The sequence below is a fragment of the Lithobates pipiens genome, unplaced genomic scaffold, assembly GCF_037356315.1.
Source record: "Lithobates pipiens isolate NorthernLeopardFrog02 unplaced genomic scaffold, aLitPip1_a1.2 Scaffold_23, whole genome shotgun sequence".
NCBI lineage: Eukaryota > Metazoa > Chordata > Amphibia > Anura > Ranidae > Lithobates > Lithobates pipiens.
This window is the reverse complement of record NW_027507785.1, coordinates 164,210,116-164,224,193: the sequence shown is the minus strand read 5'-3', so window position 1 is coordinate 164,224,193 and position 14,078 is coordinate 164,210,116. Positions and strand designations below refer to the sequence as shown.

The 14,078-nt window shown below is 43.5% G+C and overlaps 1 protein-coding gene across 1 annotated transcript in view; it reads right to left on the bottom strand.

The window, feature by feature from the left end:
* LOC143927993 (uncharacterized) overlaps positions 1-14,078 on the bottom strand; it is a 70,228-nt gene that overhangs the window by 10,432 nt on the left and 45,718 nt on the right. Inside the window, exon 2 of the mRNA XM_077452536.1 lies at positions 5,136-5,295. Coding sequence (XP_077308662.1) covers positions 5,136-5,295 — 160 coding nt within the window. The remainder of the gene's footprint in view (positions 1-5,135; positions 5,296-14,078) is intronic.

Sequence of the window (14,078 nt, the reverse complement as noted above, 5' to 3'; positions counted from 1 at the left end):
CCCCCTCCCGGTGCCAGCGGCGGTCGGATTCCGTGCAGGAGCGATCCGGGATGAGGGGGCGGCCATTCATTCATGGCAACCCCCTCGTGATCGCTCCTGACGAATGAAATGCTTCCCCTACATCACTTCCTCTCCTGTATTGTAAACACAGGCAGAGGAAGTGATGTAATCTCTCCTTGTGTTGGTCTTTTTCGTTCCGGCACCGAGGAGAGATGATCAGTGAGTTGCACCAACACACTACACTAACAGTAGAACACGCCAGGCACACTTTCACCCCCCTTAACCCCCCCAATCACCCCTGCACCCCCAGTCACAGTGACACCAATTGCATTTTTTTTATTTTTTTATTATTGCATTGGTGTCATTTGTGACTGCAATAACAGTTAGGGTTAGCCCCCTTTAGGTCTAGGGTACCCCCCTAACCCCCCCAATAAAGGTTTAACCCCGTGATCACCCCCCGTTGCCAGTGTCACTAATAAGCAATAGTTTTTCTGATCGCTGTATTAGTGTCACAGGTGACACTAGTTAGGCAGGTAGGTATTTAGGTTCGCCGCAGCTTTTTATAGCGTCAGGGACCCCCATATACTACCGCATAAAGCCCCATGATTGCCCCCTAGTTAACCCTTTCACCAGTGATCACCATATAACTGTTACAGGTGACGCTGGTTAGTTGGTTATTTTTTTATAGTTTCAGTGCACCCGCCATTGATTACCTAATAAAGGTTTTACCCCCTGATCACCCGGCGGGTGATATCAGTTTGAGGTTCAGATAGGGTCTGTGTCGCCCCAGGCAGCGTCAGGGTAGTGCCAGTACCGCTAACACCCACGCGCAAACCATACACCTCCCTTAGTAATATAGTATCTGAACAGATCAATATCTGATTTGATCAGATCTATATTAGCGTCGCCAGCAGTTTAGGTTTCCCAAAAACGCATTGTTAGCAGGATCAGCCCAGATACCTGCTAGCACCTGCATTTAGCCCCTCCGCCAAGCCCAGCCCAGCCCACCCAAGTGCAGTATCGATCGATCATTGTCACTTACAAAACACAACACACATAACAGCAGCGTTCACAGAGTCAGGCTTGATCCCTGTGATCGCTAACAGTTTTTTTTGTAGCGTTTTGATACAGTCGCTGACAGCCTAGGTGCTTTTTTACCTGTGAGTCTCACTAGTATACCCCTAAATTTAGAGCCCAAAATGGCAAAGCGAAGGTACACTAGTGAAGAGGCCTACACGTTTCTGAGCATGACAGATAGTGAAGAGAAAGTCACTCATCTGTCAGATTCAGGCTCAGAATACGATCCTGTAGAGGACAGCGGCTCCATGACAGATAGCTCTGATGACGGAGATGAGGTCCCTGTTAAGGGCAGGCATACCCGATCCCAAACTTCTTCTGTTGTTGAGGTGCAAGAATCGCAGGTCCCTCGTATGGAGCAGAGACGTACTAGAGCCGCTCATCCTTCTGGTGAACTGGCAAGCACCAGCGGCCTAGTACACCTTGAACGTACATCCAGCACTGCAGTAGCACGTGGTGACGTGGCGAGTCCCATAAGTGCAGTTCAAGCTGGCGAGGTGGCAAGCACAAGTAGTGTCCCGCTGCCACCAAGACAAAGACAGGCCCGTCGTACCCATAGTGCCCTTCCTGCAGAATTCGCCAATCCTGATTACTCACTGTTTTTCACAGAAGATCGCTATAGATCTATTGTGGACCAAAGCAATTTCAACACATCGCCACTATTCCCCGGTCCGCCCTTGCCAGACATTGGAAACCAATTACGGTTTCCGAATTTAAGATCTTTCTGGGCCTCTCCCTCAACATGGGCATAACCAAAAAGAGTGAGTTGCGGTCATATTGGTCCACTGACCCAATTCACCATATGCACGTGTTCTCTGCTTCCATGTCCAGGGCACGATACAAGCAGATTTTGCGGTTCATGCACTTCAGCGACAATGAACTCTGTCGTCCTCGTGGAGACCCTGCAGACGACCTTAGAAAGCCTGAAGGCGGTGCTTGGCTTTCGGGGCCCCGTACGCAGCTAGGCTCCCAAAAAATCCCACGCATGTGGTATCTCCGTACTCAGGAGAAGCAGCAGAATTTATTTTGGGGTGTCATTTCACATATGCCCATGGCATGTGTGAGCAATATATCATTTAGTGACAACTTTGTGAAAAAAAAAAAAAAGTTTGTAATTTTCTCGCAACTTGTGGCAAAATATAAAATAATCCATGGACTCAACATGCCTCTCAGAAAATAACTTGGGGTGTCTACTTTCTAAAATGGGGTCATTTGTGGGGGTTTTGTGCCATCTTGGCATTTTATGGCCTTCAAAACTGTAATAGGTGGTGAGGAGTGAAATCAAAATGTATGCCCTTAGAAAGCCTGAAGGCGGTGCTTGGATTTCGGGGCCCCGTACGCGGCTAAGCTCCCAAAAAATCCCACACATGTGGTATCCCCGTACTCAGGAGAGGCAGCAGAATTTATTTTGGGGTGTAATTTCACATATGCCCATAGCATGTGTGAGCAATATATCATTTAGTGACAACTTTGTGAAAAATAAATAAAAATAAATAAAGTTTGTAATTGTCCTGCAACTTGTGGCAAAATATAAAATATTCCATGGACTCAACCTGCCTCTCAGCAAATAGCTTGGGGTGTCTACTTTCTAAAATGGGGTCATTTGTGGGGGTTTTGTGCCATCTTGGCATTTTATGGCCTTCAAAACTGTGATAGGTAGTGAGGAGTGAAATTACAAATGTATGCCCTTAGAAATCCTGAAGGCGGTGCTTGGCTTTCGGGGCCCCGTATGCGGCTAGGCTTCCAAAAAGTCGACCACATGTGGTATCCCCGTACTCGGGAGAAGCAGCAGAATGTATTTTGGGGTACAATTCCACATATAACCATGGCATGTGTGAGCAATATATCATTTAGTGACAACTTTGTGTAAAAAAATATATATATTTTTTGTCATTATTCAATCGCTTGAGGCAAAAAAATAAAATATTCAATGGGCTCAACATGCCTCTTATCAATTTCCTTAGGGTGTCTACTTTCCAAAATGGGGTCATTTGGGGGGGTTTTGTACTGCCCTGCCATTTTAGCACCTCAAGAATTGAGATAGGCAGTCAAACTAAAAGCTGCGTAAATTCCAGAAAATGTACCTTAGTTTGTAGACGTGACAACTTTTGCGCAAACCAATAAATATACACTTATTGACTTTTTTTTTTTTACCAAAGACATGTGGCTGAATACATTTTGGCCTAAATGTATGACTAAAATTGAGTTTATTGGATTTTTCTAATAACAAAAAGTAGAAAATATCATTTTCTTTTTCAAAATTTTCGGTCTTTTTACGTTTATATTGCAAAAAATTTAAATCGCAGAGTCAGTCAAATACCTTTAAAGAAAGCTCTATTTATGGGAAAAAAAAGGACGCAAATCTTGTTTGGGTTCAACATTGCATGACCGCGCAATTACCAGTTAAAGCAGCGCAGTGCCAAATTGTAAAAAGACCTCTGGTCATTGACCAGCAAAATGGTCCGGTCTGAAAGTGGTTAATCACGTATTTGAATAAAAACTCTGATCTCATTCAACATGCCTCCCGGAGGAAGAAGTTGCGGCAGTCATCTGGGAGGTGGAACTAGCTTTTGCCACGGCTGAGTTGAAACACCACCCCTTGACCCATACTAGAGGTCTTGTTGATAAATTGTGCCGTGACCTGGACCTTTGCCTGACAGACATGGCGGAGTACCATCTGGATTAAACAAGAGTTTTAAGATGGGTTTGTTATTGGCTAATCATTTTAACTTCTTTGAATCTTGGGACCCAGCTTTGTCACTTAAAACAAGGTTTTACGGTCTGGACATCTAATCCAGTTAAGATCTTGGACGAATTCAATTTTATAAGTAACTGAAATGAATAAATACATTTTCATCTAGCGAAATTTTCCTAGGGGGCTACTCTGCCTCTAGTGCCGAGCTTCAAGCTTTCCTACAGTCTTCAACCCTACCTTCTCTATGATGGTCCCACAGCACTAAGCTGGGTCCGATATTACAGAAGACGAAGTGTGTCTTGTTATTAAAACAGTGCATAATTGCCCTGGGTCGGATGAGTTCACGGCCTTATTCTGTAAGAAACCATCAGATATAGTGGTCCCTCACTTCTCAACTATGTTTAATAGTCTAAACAAAGATGAACCTTTTTCATACATATTACGGGCCAAAATAGTGATGTTTCTGAAACCTGAGAAAGATACATAGTAGTCATGGGCAAATTTTTGACCGATCTCCCTCATTGACAATTGAAACTCCTAACTAAGGTGCTTGCCAATCGCTTGAATCAGATTTTGCATCACCTGGTTTCAAAAGATCAAACTGGTTTTATCCCCTCTTCAGCAGGCCATTGATATTATACAGCATATGCTCCTTCTTACCCATCTAGCTCACCGTCGAGGCTATAGCCTTGATGTTATTGTCTTTGGACATTCGGAAGGCGTTTGATACTTTATCATGGGCATATCTGAAAGAAGCCCTCCACTATAGGGGCCTGGGGGATCCCTTCTTACGTTGGGTCAATAAGTTATATTCCCAGCTGACAGCCTCAGTTAAATATATTGGGTACGCATTCTCTAAATTTCCCATTTCACCTGGTATGTGTGAAGGCTGCCCATTGTCCTTGCTCCTCTTTATAGAAAATGATAAAAAAAAATTGTTTGGGTACAGTGTAATGCAGTTGTACCAAAGTCAACCAGTAGATTGACTTCTTTATAACCTCCCTGTCCATATATTGGTTTAAAATTTCTATTAGAATTATTCAGAATTCAAATTATATTAGGTGCTGAAAGTTCCTTCTTATTCTTGCTTGTTTGCACTTAACAATTTGTTTAATCTCAAATATAAAAAGGTAACGCCCCTGTATCTCAGGAACAAATCTAGCCACTTGACCCAGATTAATGAAAAAAATTAATAAGCAACCAATCGGATATGGGCATTCCAGTGCAAATTGTGAAAGGACAATGAAAATTTTACCATAAAAGGGAATACACACACATTATATTTCAGACCTAGAGAGGAGAATTGATGTTCATTCCCACAAAATCAGAATGATTCAGATTCACGGAAGAGACAGCTACTTACTTGTTCAAAATACACATAAACTGGGTCTGATCCAGTTCATTTACAGGGATTATAGCACAATATCGGTCTGTGCATGACCCTGAGCAGAACAAAAGGCAGGACTGAGTTTTTTGGAGAGTGAAGTCTGGACGCACATAAGGGACACAGTCATTTGCCCAAACTGAAACCAAAAAACAAAATCAGTTGGTTAATTATTATTATAGATAAACAGTGACAATTTACACACCACTTTATATACTGTACATTCATAGTTACATAGTCGGTAAGGTTAAATAAAGACACCAGTCCATCCATTTAAACGTGTGTGTATTTATGTCAGTGCCATTCTCCAAATCCCTGTACATGGTGTTCACTGAGAAACACATCTAAGAGTTTTTGTAATGTATCTGTACTCCCTGCTGACACCACCAACTGTGGAAAGGAGTTCCACATCTTTACTGCTCTAACAGTAAAGAATACCTTACGCATCTTAAGATTGAACCGATTCTTGTCCAACTTTAATGCATGGATACATGTCTTCTTTAGAGACCTTAGATTTAATCATTTTCTCTCAATGATACGGTCACCATTTAAAGATGTATATATTGTACTCATATCCCCTTTTAACACCTCTTCTCAAGGGAGAGTATGTTTAACTTTTGTAGTTGTGCCACGGAACTGAGGCTCTCCTGCCCCCTTATTAGTTTTATTGCTTTTCTATGGACTTTCTGCAGTTCATGAGCATTGGTAACCAAAACTGGACTGCATACTCAAGATGTAGCCATACCAGAGTTTTGTAAAGTGGTAGAATTATGGTTTTATCTCTTGAATAAATACAATTTTTAATGCATGGTTATAGTCTGCTACCCTGGCTTGCTACGGCTTAGCATTGCATGCAATTACTGAGTCTGTAATCTACAAGGACCCCCAGATCCTTTTCCATACTCGATTCCCCCAGGGGTTCTCCCCTTAGCAACTAATGCATGTATATTTTTGGCTGTCAAGTGCATTACTTTATATTTTTCAATAATAAACCTTATCTGCCATAAATTGTAGCTGCCTAACCTTCTATTTTATCTAGGTCTTCTTGTAAAGTTGCTATATCCTGCTGAAAGGTTATTACCCTGCTTAGCTTTGTATCATCAACAAACACTGAGATTTTACTGTTTGTTCCAACCTCTATATTGTTTATGAAAGAGTTAAACAGAACAGAATTAACTAGATAGATGCATGCCCTTTTTCAACCTGATTAAATATGTAATGCACAGAGCCCTGGGGCACATTGCTCACAATTCTAGAACTAAAAACTATTCTCTGGATGCGCTCCTGTAACCAGTTTTCTATACAAGTACATTCAATACTATCAATGCAATAAGATCTTCATTTGTAAAAGAAGCGTTTGTGGGGTACTATATAAAAAGGCTTTGTGAAATCTTGATACACTCTACATCCACAGGCCTTTCTCTATCCAAATTACAGCTCATCTCTTCATAGAATGATATCTGGCAAGAATGGTCTTTCATAAATCCACGTTGGTTACTACTACTTTTTTTAAACATTGATACCATTTTTGTTTCTTGCCAATCTGTTGTTACAATTCCAGTCAGTAAGCTGTTCTTTAAAATTAGGAACAATGTTCTGACCGAAACATGGCTAAGTGCTCTGAGCTCTCAGCTATAAGCCATCTAGTCCCGGTGTTTTATTAACATTACGTTTTTCTAGTCTTTTTTGAACACAAGATTCTGTCAGTCACAAGGGTACATTCAATACACAGTAAAACCTTGGTTTGAGAGCATTTTGCAAGACAAGCAAAATTTTAAAATACATTTTGACTTGATATACAAGTAGTGTCATGTCACAACTGGATATAAAACAGAACAGAGGCGCCTTTAAGTATAGCAATATTGTTACATTTAATGAAAGTACAACATTTAGCAACTCACATGGTTGATGATTAAAACAGGCACATCTAAGTATACAAGCATTCGGGGTAAAGCTGTCCACATAGACCATTCTCCACAACATCCATCGATGTCATCCCCTCCACGCTGCGCTCCATGAGAGCTTCAAGCCTTGCTTTCAAATCGCTGTACTGCAGGGTAGTCTTCCTGGTCACTATTGCAGACTGAGAGCAATAAGAGTCGGCGGTGTGGAGGACGGTGGAGAGCTTTACTCCAGGTGCTTGCATACTTAGATGTGCCTCTTTTAACCACTTGCCGCCCACCATATAGCAAAATGACGGCGGCAAAGTGGTTGTGATATCCTGACCGGACGTCATATGACGTGATCAGGATTACATAGCCGGCGCGTGTCCGTGGGGGCACGCATTGTAGCATTCAAAGGTGCAGTGTGTCAGTCTCACACACTGCAACTCTGATCGTGGTATGAAGCCTCTGACAGAGGCTTCTTACCATGTGATCAGCTGTGACCAATCACAGCTGAGCATCATGTGAACCTGGAAGTGCCGTAAGCGGCTTTCCTCAGTTCACGCTAACAGGGAGAGCCGATCGGCAGCTCTCCCTGTCAGAGGGGGGGGTCTGTGCTGTTACTCAGCACACTGATTATCAGCACAGCCCCCATCAAAAGGTTTCGATCAGCTACCAATGAGTGACCAACACCTGCCCGCCTGTCCCCATAATATAAGCCTGACAGTGCCAATCAGTGCCCAAAAAGTGCCAATCAGTGCCCCATCAGTAATGACTGTCAGTGCCCCAAAGTGCCAATCAGTGACACTCAATGCCTGTCAGTAGATCCTCATCAGAACTGCCTATTCAGTGCCACCTATTAGTGCCCATCAGTGCCACCCATCAGTTTTTCTTTTTTTCTTAATAGCGCAAAAATTAAAAACTGCAGAGGTGATCAAATACCACCAAAAGAAAGCTCTATTTGTGGGAAGAAAATGATAAAAATGTAAATGTGGGTATAGTGTTGCATGACTGCGCAGTTGTCATTCAAAGTGCGACAGCGCTGAAAGATAAAAATTGTCCTGGGCAGGAGGGGGGGAGTGCCTGGTATGGAAGTGGTTACTCATCCAGCATGCGAGTTGCTAAATGTTGTATCCTGATTAAATGTACCCATATTGCTACACTTAGAGGCACCTCTCTTCTCTTTTATACTCTGTAGCTCCTGCTGGATTTTGCTTCTAATCCCCTTGTGGAGGCTGCCATTTGTGGATGGACATTTTATGGTTACACAATTTCACATTGCTATAATCTCTTTTTTATGGACTATAAACTGAAGGACTTCTGAATAAATGGTTGTGGAATGAATCATCTGAGTTTCCATTATTTCTTATGGGGAAATTCGCTTTGATATAAAGTGCTTTGGATTACAAGCATGTTTCTGGAACAAATAATGCTTGTAATCCAAGGTTTTACTGTAATGTATTAATATTACCATTTTGTTTTTTATCCCCCTCTTTTTCTTTCATATAAACTGAGAAGAAGAATGTATTTAATACAGTTTCCCTCTCCCTGTAACTTCCCAAATTCCCCGATCATCTTTTATGGGGCCACTATGTTCTGACCTAGATTTTTTGTATGTTGTTATACAATATGTGACTTTTTTTTCTGGCAATCTGTCTCTTTTAATCAATTTTAGCTGCTCTGATTGTATTTCCTATTGCATTCTGTGTAGTTTTGTAATTTTTATATAATCTGTATTTGTAAAGAATAACAAACAACTAAAAAGGCAGAGGAAATATTTGTCAAGCATTGACCACAATGAGCAAATGAACATGTTCAATTCATAAGGTACAACTTAATAACATGGAATCAAGGTACTTTCTTCTAGGTAGATCAACAATTCCACTGGGGGGGAAACTCGCCCACCCAGTTTTCACTCCTATCTGCTACAATTTCCAGGAGTTAAAGGTCAAAATTCTCAGGGAGGGCCTGCCTCCTCACTCCTCATATGGGGAGGGGGGCCACAATAGCTTCCATCAAACCCTCCTCTGGCCAAAATCAGGCTTACGGGCGTGGGGAGGTAAAGGACCTGGTTCCTCTATGAATCCCTTCCCCCCAACCAGACAGGGAAGAGACCACTTCTGTTTATAAATAACAAGCCCACAAGTAGAACCTAACCCCGCAGCCTGCATGCTACCTAGGCGAGTAAACATGTGGAGATCTAGAGTTTAAAACAAAAACAGAACGGGGAACAGCAGAGTAGAAAAGTCAGAGACAAAAGGAAAGGATAGAGGAAAACAAGACCACCTCCACCAGACGCGCATGCATATCACTTCGTGGCACTTCCGCTTATTGGCTTACTATAGCGTTCAGCTCAGTTTGAGGACTCATGTGTCTCTGGTCTCCACCTCTGAGACCCACACTGCTCTGTTCCTATGTCCTCGCAGGGAGGGCTCCGCATGCTCCAGAAGAGCAGTATCCAGACTCGAGGGAATAAACCTCTCGTCAGAAGTATGTTGCAACCATGCAGCCCATATGGTTTTAAAGCGATCACTTGTGCCATTGCAGGCTGCCACCCATTCCTCTGCCTCCATGATCTCCCGCACCTTCCTGGTCCAATCCTCCAGACCAGGTAAATGAGCCTGCTTCCAGTAAATGGGACGCAGGCATTTGGCTGTGTTTAGGGGGTGCAGTAGTAGACACTTCCTATAATGGCTGATCGGTATAGAAGGTACATGGAGGAGAAAATGCATTGGCAAAAGTGTGACATTGATATCTAGTATGACCTTAATTCGTGCCTGGATTGTCTCCCAAAAAGGTTGAATTTTTGAGCATTCCCACCATATATGAAGCAGGGTGCCCCGGAGGCCGCAACCTCTCCAGCAGCAATCAGGCACGGTGGGGTAGATGCGTGAGAGCACAGCCGGCACCCTATACCACCTTGACAGTAACTTATAATTTGTTTCTTGAGTTCTAGACTCGGTAGAGCTAGAATGAGTCAGGCGGTAAAGGGGGGCCAGCTGCGCCTCGGAGAACTCCCTCCTCGGGTCTCGCTCCCACTCTCTAATGTAGACCGGCTTGGTTTCCGCTTCAGACGAGTGACTGAGGGAGCACTATCGGTAGAATTTCTGACTTCGAGTAGTTAATTTAAAAATTAGATAAGGTTACAAACACTTGAACTTCTTTCAGGAGGCTTGGCACCGAAATAAGAGGCTCAGTAAGATGGAAAAGAACATCATCCGTATATTCCGATAGCTTGTGTTCCATATTTCCCCACTGTCAGTCCCTTAATGTCCCTGTTTGCCCTCACCCTGTGCAGTAAAGGTTCCAGGGTAAGGGCAAACAGGAGGGGGCAAGAGGGGGCAGCCCTGCCTTGTGCCATTCTTAATCAGAAAACTAGGGGAGAGAATGCCATTCATTTTAACCTGGGCGCTTGGGGTCGAGTAGAAGGCCATGATCCAAGTCAACATAAGTGGGCCCATTCCCACAGTCTACAGGGTTGTTTGCAAAAAGGACCAGTCTACCTGATCAAAGGCCTTCTCTGCATCCGTCAAGAGGACCAGGTATGGGGTCTGTTTTGGATTAGAGCATGCCCAATGAATAAGATGGATAGCTCGTAGCGAATTGTCCCGCGCCTTGTGTCCTGCAACAAACCCCGTTTGATCAGAGTGTACAATATGTGGAATGAGATGTTTTAAGCGGCTGGCCAATATTTTAGCTAAGATTTTAACATCTACATTCAATAATGATATTGGCTAATAATTCTGAGCCAGGGAGGGATCCTTACCCTCCTTAGGGAGCACCGTAATGTGGGCTAATAAGGCCTCGGGGGGGGGGGGGGATCGGGTCCCCCCTGGCTGTCAAGTTAATGTATTTACACATAGGGCCAGCCAGTAAGGGGAGAATGGTGCTGTAATACATCTTTGAGAAACCATCAGGACCCGGGCTTTTTCCCTTAGGCAAAGATTTTATTATTGCTTCGATGTCAGAGGGCACCACAGGAGACTCCAACTCCGCCTGTTGTTCCTCGGTCAAGGAGGGAAGTCTGGCGTTTGCCAGGTATTCCTGAATATCGTGATATTTGGACGCCGCAGATTCAGGCGTTGTGGCCGAGTCTAAAGAGTAAAGCTTTGCATAATAATCACGGAACAAAGAGGCAATTTTGGAGGAATGGAAAACCACCTCACCCGAAGCAGATTGAAGTTTGTGAATGAGAGTCTGGGCCCTACGTTTCCGGAGGGCCCTGGCTAGCATCCCACTGCATTTGTTACCATGCTCATAATATTTATGAGAAAGGTAATGGAGCTGCCTGCAAACCTTGCTATCCAAGAGTCGAGAAAATAGTTCTCTTAGCTCCAACAACCTCTCCAAAGCCTCCAGATCTCCGCAACACTTATGATGAAGCTCTGCTTGCTGCAGACTTGCCAAGACCCTCTGGAAGTCAGCCTGTCGTGCCCTCTTGCACCTAGCCCCTTGCAAAATCAGTCCCCCCCCCCCGATGACAGCCTTATGGCCCTCCCAGATCATCCCCCGCACAGATATCTTCAGTGGAGTTTTCTTTAAAGTAATGTGTCATAGCCTCAGAGACCTCCGCCACCAACACAGTGTCATCCAAGAGATTCTCATTAAGGCACCAAGACCATGTGCGCTGAGCACCCTGTGGCAATATCAAGGTGACTGTTACCGCCGCATGGTCAGACATGGTAATGTTCTCTATGGATGCCTCCTGTAGTAGCTCGAGGGTATTCTGGTCTACATATAGGAGGTCTATGCGGGTGTAAACATCATGAACTTTAGAATAATAACTGTAGTCCCTAGCTGAAGGGGGCAGTACTCACCAGCTGTCAAACAGGAGATGGGATTGGATGTTTTTTAGAAACCTTTTCAGGAACGCATGGGAATGAGCAGAGCGACTATGAGAGGTGTTGAATAGGGGATCCAGGCTGATATTAAAGTCCCCCCCAGGATCAGGTGTCCTTCCCTAAATTCAGTCAGTCGGTCTAGTACAGTATCAATGAATGTCAGCTGATTAGAATTAGGAGCATAGATATTAGCAAAAGCATAAAGAGTGCCAGCTATCTCCCCTTTCAATAAGGCAAAACTGCCCTTTGGGACTGAGAAATGTGCTTCGAGGTGGAAGGAGCAGGATTTGTGTATTGTTATGGCCACACCCTTAGCCTTAGGAACCATGGAGGTGCTAAGAAACCATTGGTTAAATAAATGGGTGGGGAGTTTCAGAGTGGATTGGGCAGTGAAATGAGTTTCCTGTAGGAACACTATCTGGGTCCCCAAACGCTTTAATTCCAACCATAGCTTGCTCCTTTTGTGTGGAGAGCAAAGACCCTGAACATTATAGGATACTACTTTGATCAAAGCCATGAAAACCCGGGAGGTTGGACAGTGCCGGTGAGTGGTCGTTGGTCCCAACCAGAGCAATTTGGAGGTAGGTGTGCTGTGGAAGACTCCAGGTGGAGGTAGAGGAGGGGGTGGGAAGGAGAGAGGAAAAGATCCATGTGAAACAGAGCGAAATCAAAAAAAAAAAAAAGACATGAAAAGACAACATGAGCACATTTATTGTTTTTAAGGTTGAACTGGATGGACTTGTGTCTTTTTTCAACCTGAATAACTATGTAACTATGTAACATATTGGATAACACGATTAGGCAGGTCGGGAGCCACAACCCACCGGAGTGGGCCATGCCTAGCCAGCCCGCCAATGAAACAGATGACGAGTCCACCTTCCCTAGAAGGGAGTACACCCAATGTGGGTAGGCCTACTCAGGGAACCTTGGTCAATATGGGGGAGATAAAAGCCCCACTCCGCTCACATGACCTCTATAGAGCATCTGATTACTTGCGGGGGTACTTTAAGAGCACGTCCCTATCAGGACATCCGGGGCATAAAGAAGAGTGTCAGAAGTCCCGGAAGTGGGATGGCTACAAAACCCTTCTCAGTAAGGGGGAAAAAAAAAAGAAGAAGGGGGCAATTCACAAAAACCCCCCTGAATACAAAATTCAGGTGACCTTGGAGCAGTAAATTTAAGAAAAAAAAAAGTAATGATAGAAAAAAAAAAGTGGGGTTAACAAAACAACCGCAGGCTCATATATATCCAAATGTTAAATTATAGTGTAGCGCTATATAAAATATGATTAAACCACTAAGTGAAGTGACAATAATATATAAGTATCAAAATTGCATGACATACAAAAGTGCTTGCCCAAACTGCCCAGCAATTGCATGAATAATGAAAAAATTATAATGAACCCAAAAAAATGTGAAAACAGTCCAAAAAATCTGTTATTCGATTAAATCCAATCCACACGTGAGAGGGAAAGAGCCATCCACCTTCGTCCTATGAAGACCACATGCAGGCACCCTGTGGCATATCCATCACCAAATAAGATGTAGGCTTACCAGATAGAATGGATCCAAACGAATATACATTCGAAGGATCAATCAAACTTCAGAATATTCTCATATAGAGTTGTCCAACATAAAAAGGCTCTCCTGGGAATTCTCAATCAAGTATTCAAACGATGGGAAAATCTTCCACTTTAAACCTCAACGCCCATTGTAGAACTTCTTCTTCTTCCTCCTCCTCCTGCACAGCCTCCCCCTCCTCTTCCTCCTGGTATTTGAATGTGCTCAGGTTTCTGAGCACATTCAAAGTTTCTGAGCACATTCAAATACCAGGAGGAAGAGGAGGGGGAGGCTGTGCAGGAGGAGGAGGAAGAAGAAGAAGTTCTACAATGGGCGTTGAGGTTTAAAGTGGAAGATTTTCCCATCGTTTGAATACTTGATTGAGAATTCCCAGGAGAGCCTTTTTATGTTGGACAACTCTATATGAGAATATTCTGAAGTTTGATTGATCCTTCGAATGTATATTCGTTTGGATCCATTCTATCTGGTAAGCCTACATCTTATTTGGTGATGGATATGCCACAGGGTGCCTGCATGTGGTCTTCATAGGACGAAGGTGGATGGCTCTTTCCCTCTCACGTGTGGATTGGATTTAATCGAATAACAGATTTTTTGGACTGTTTTCACATTTTTTTGGGT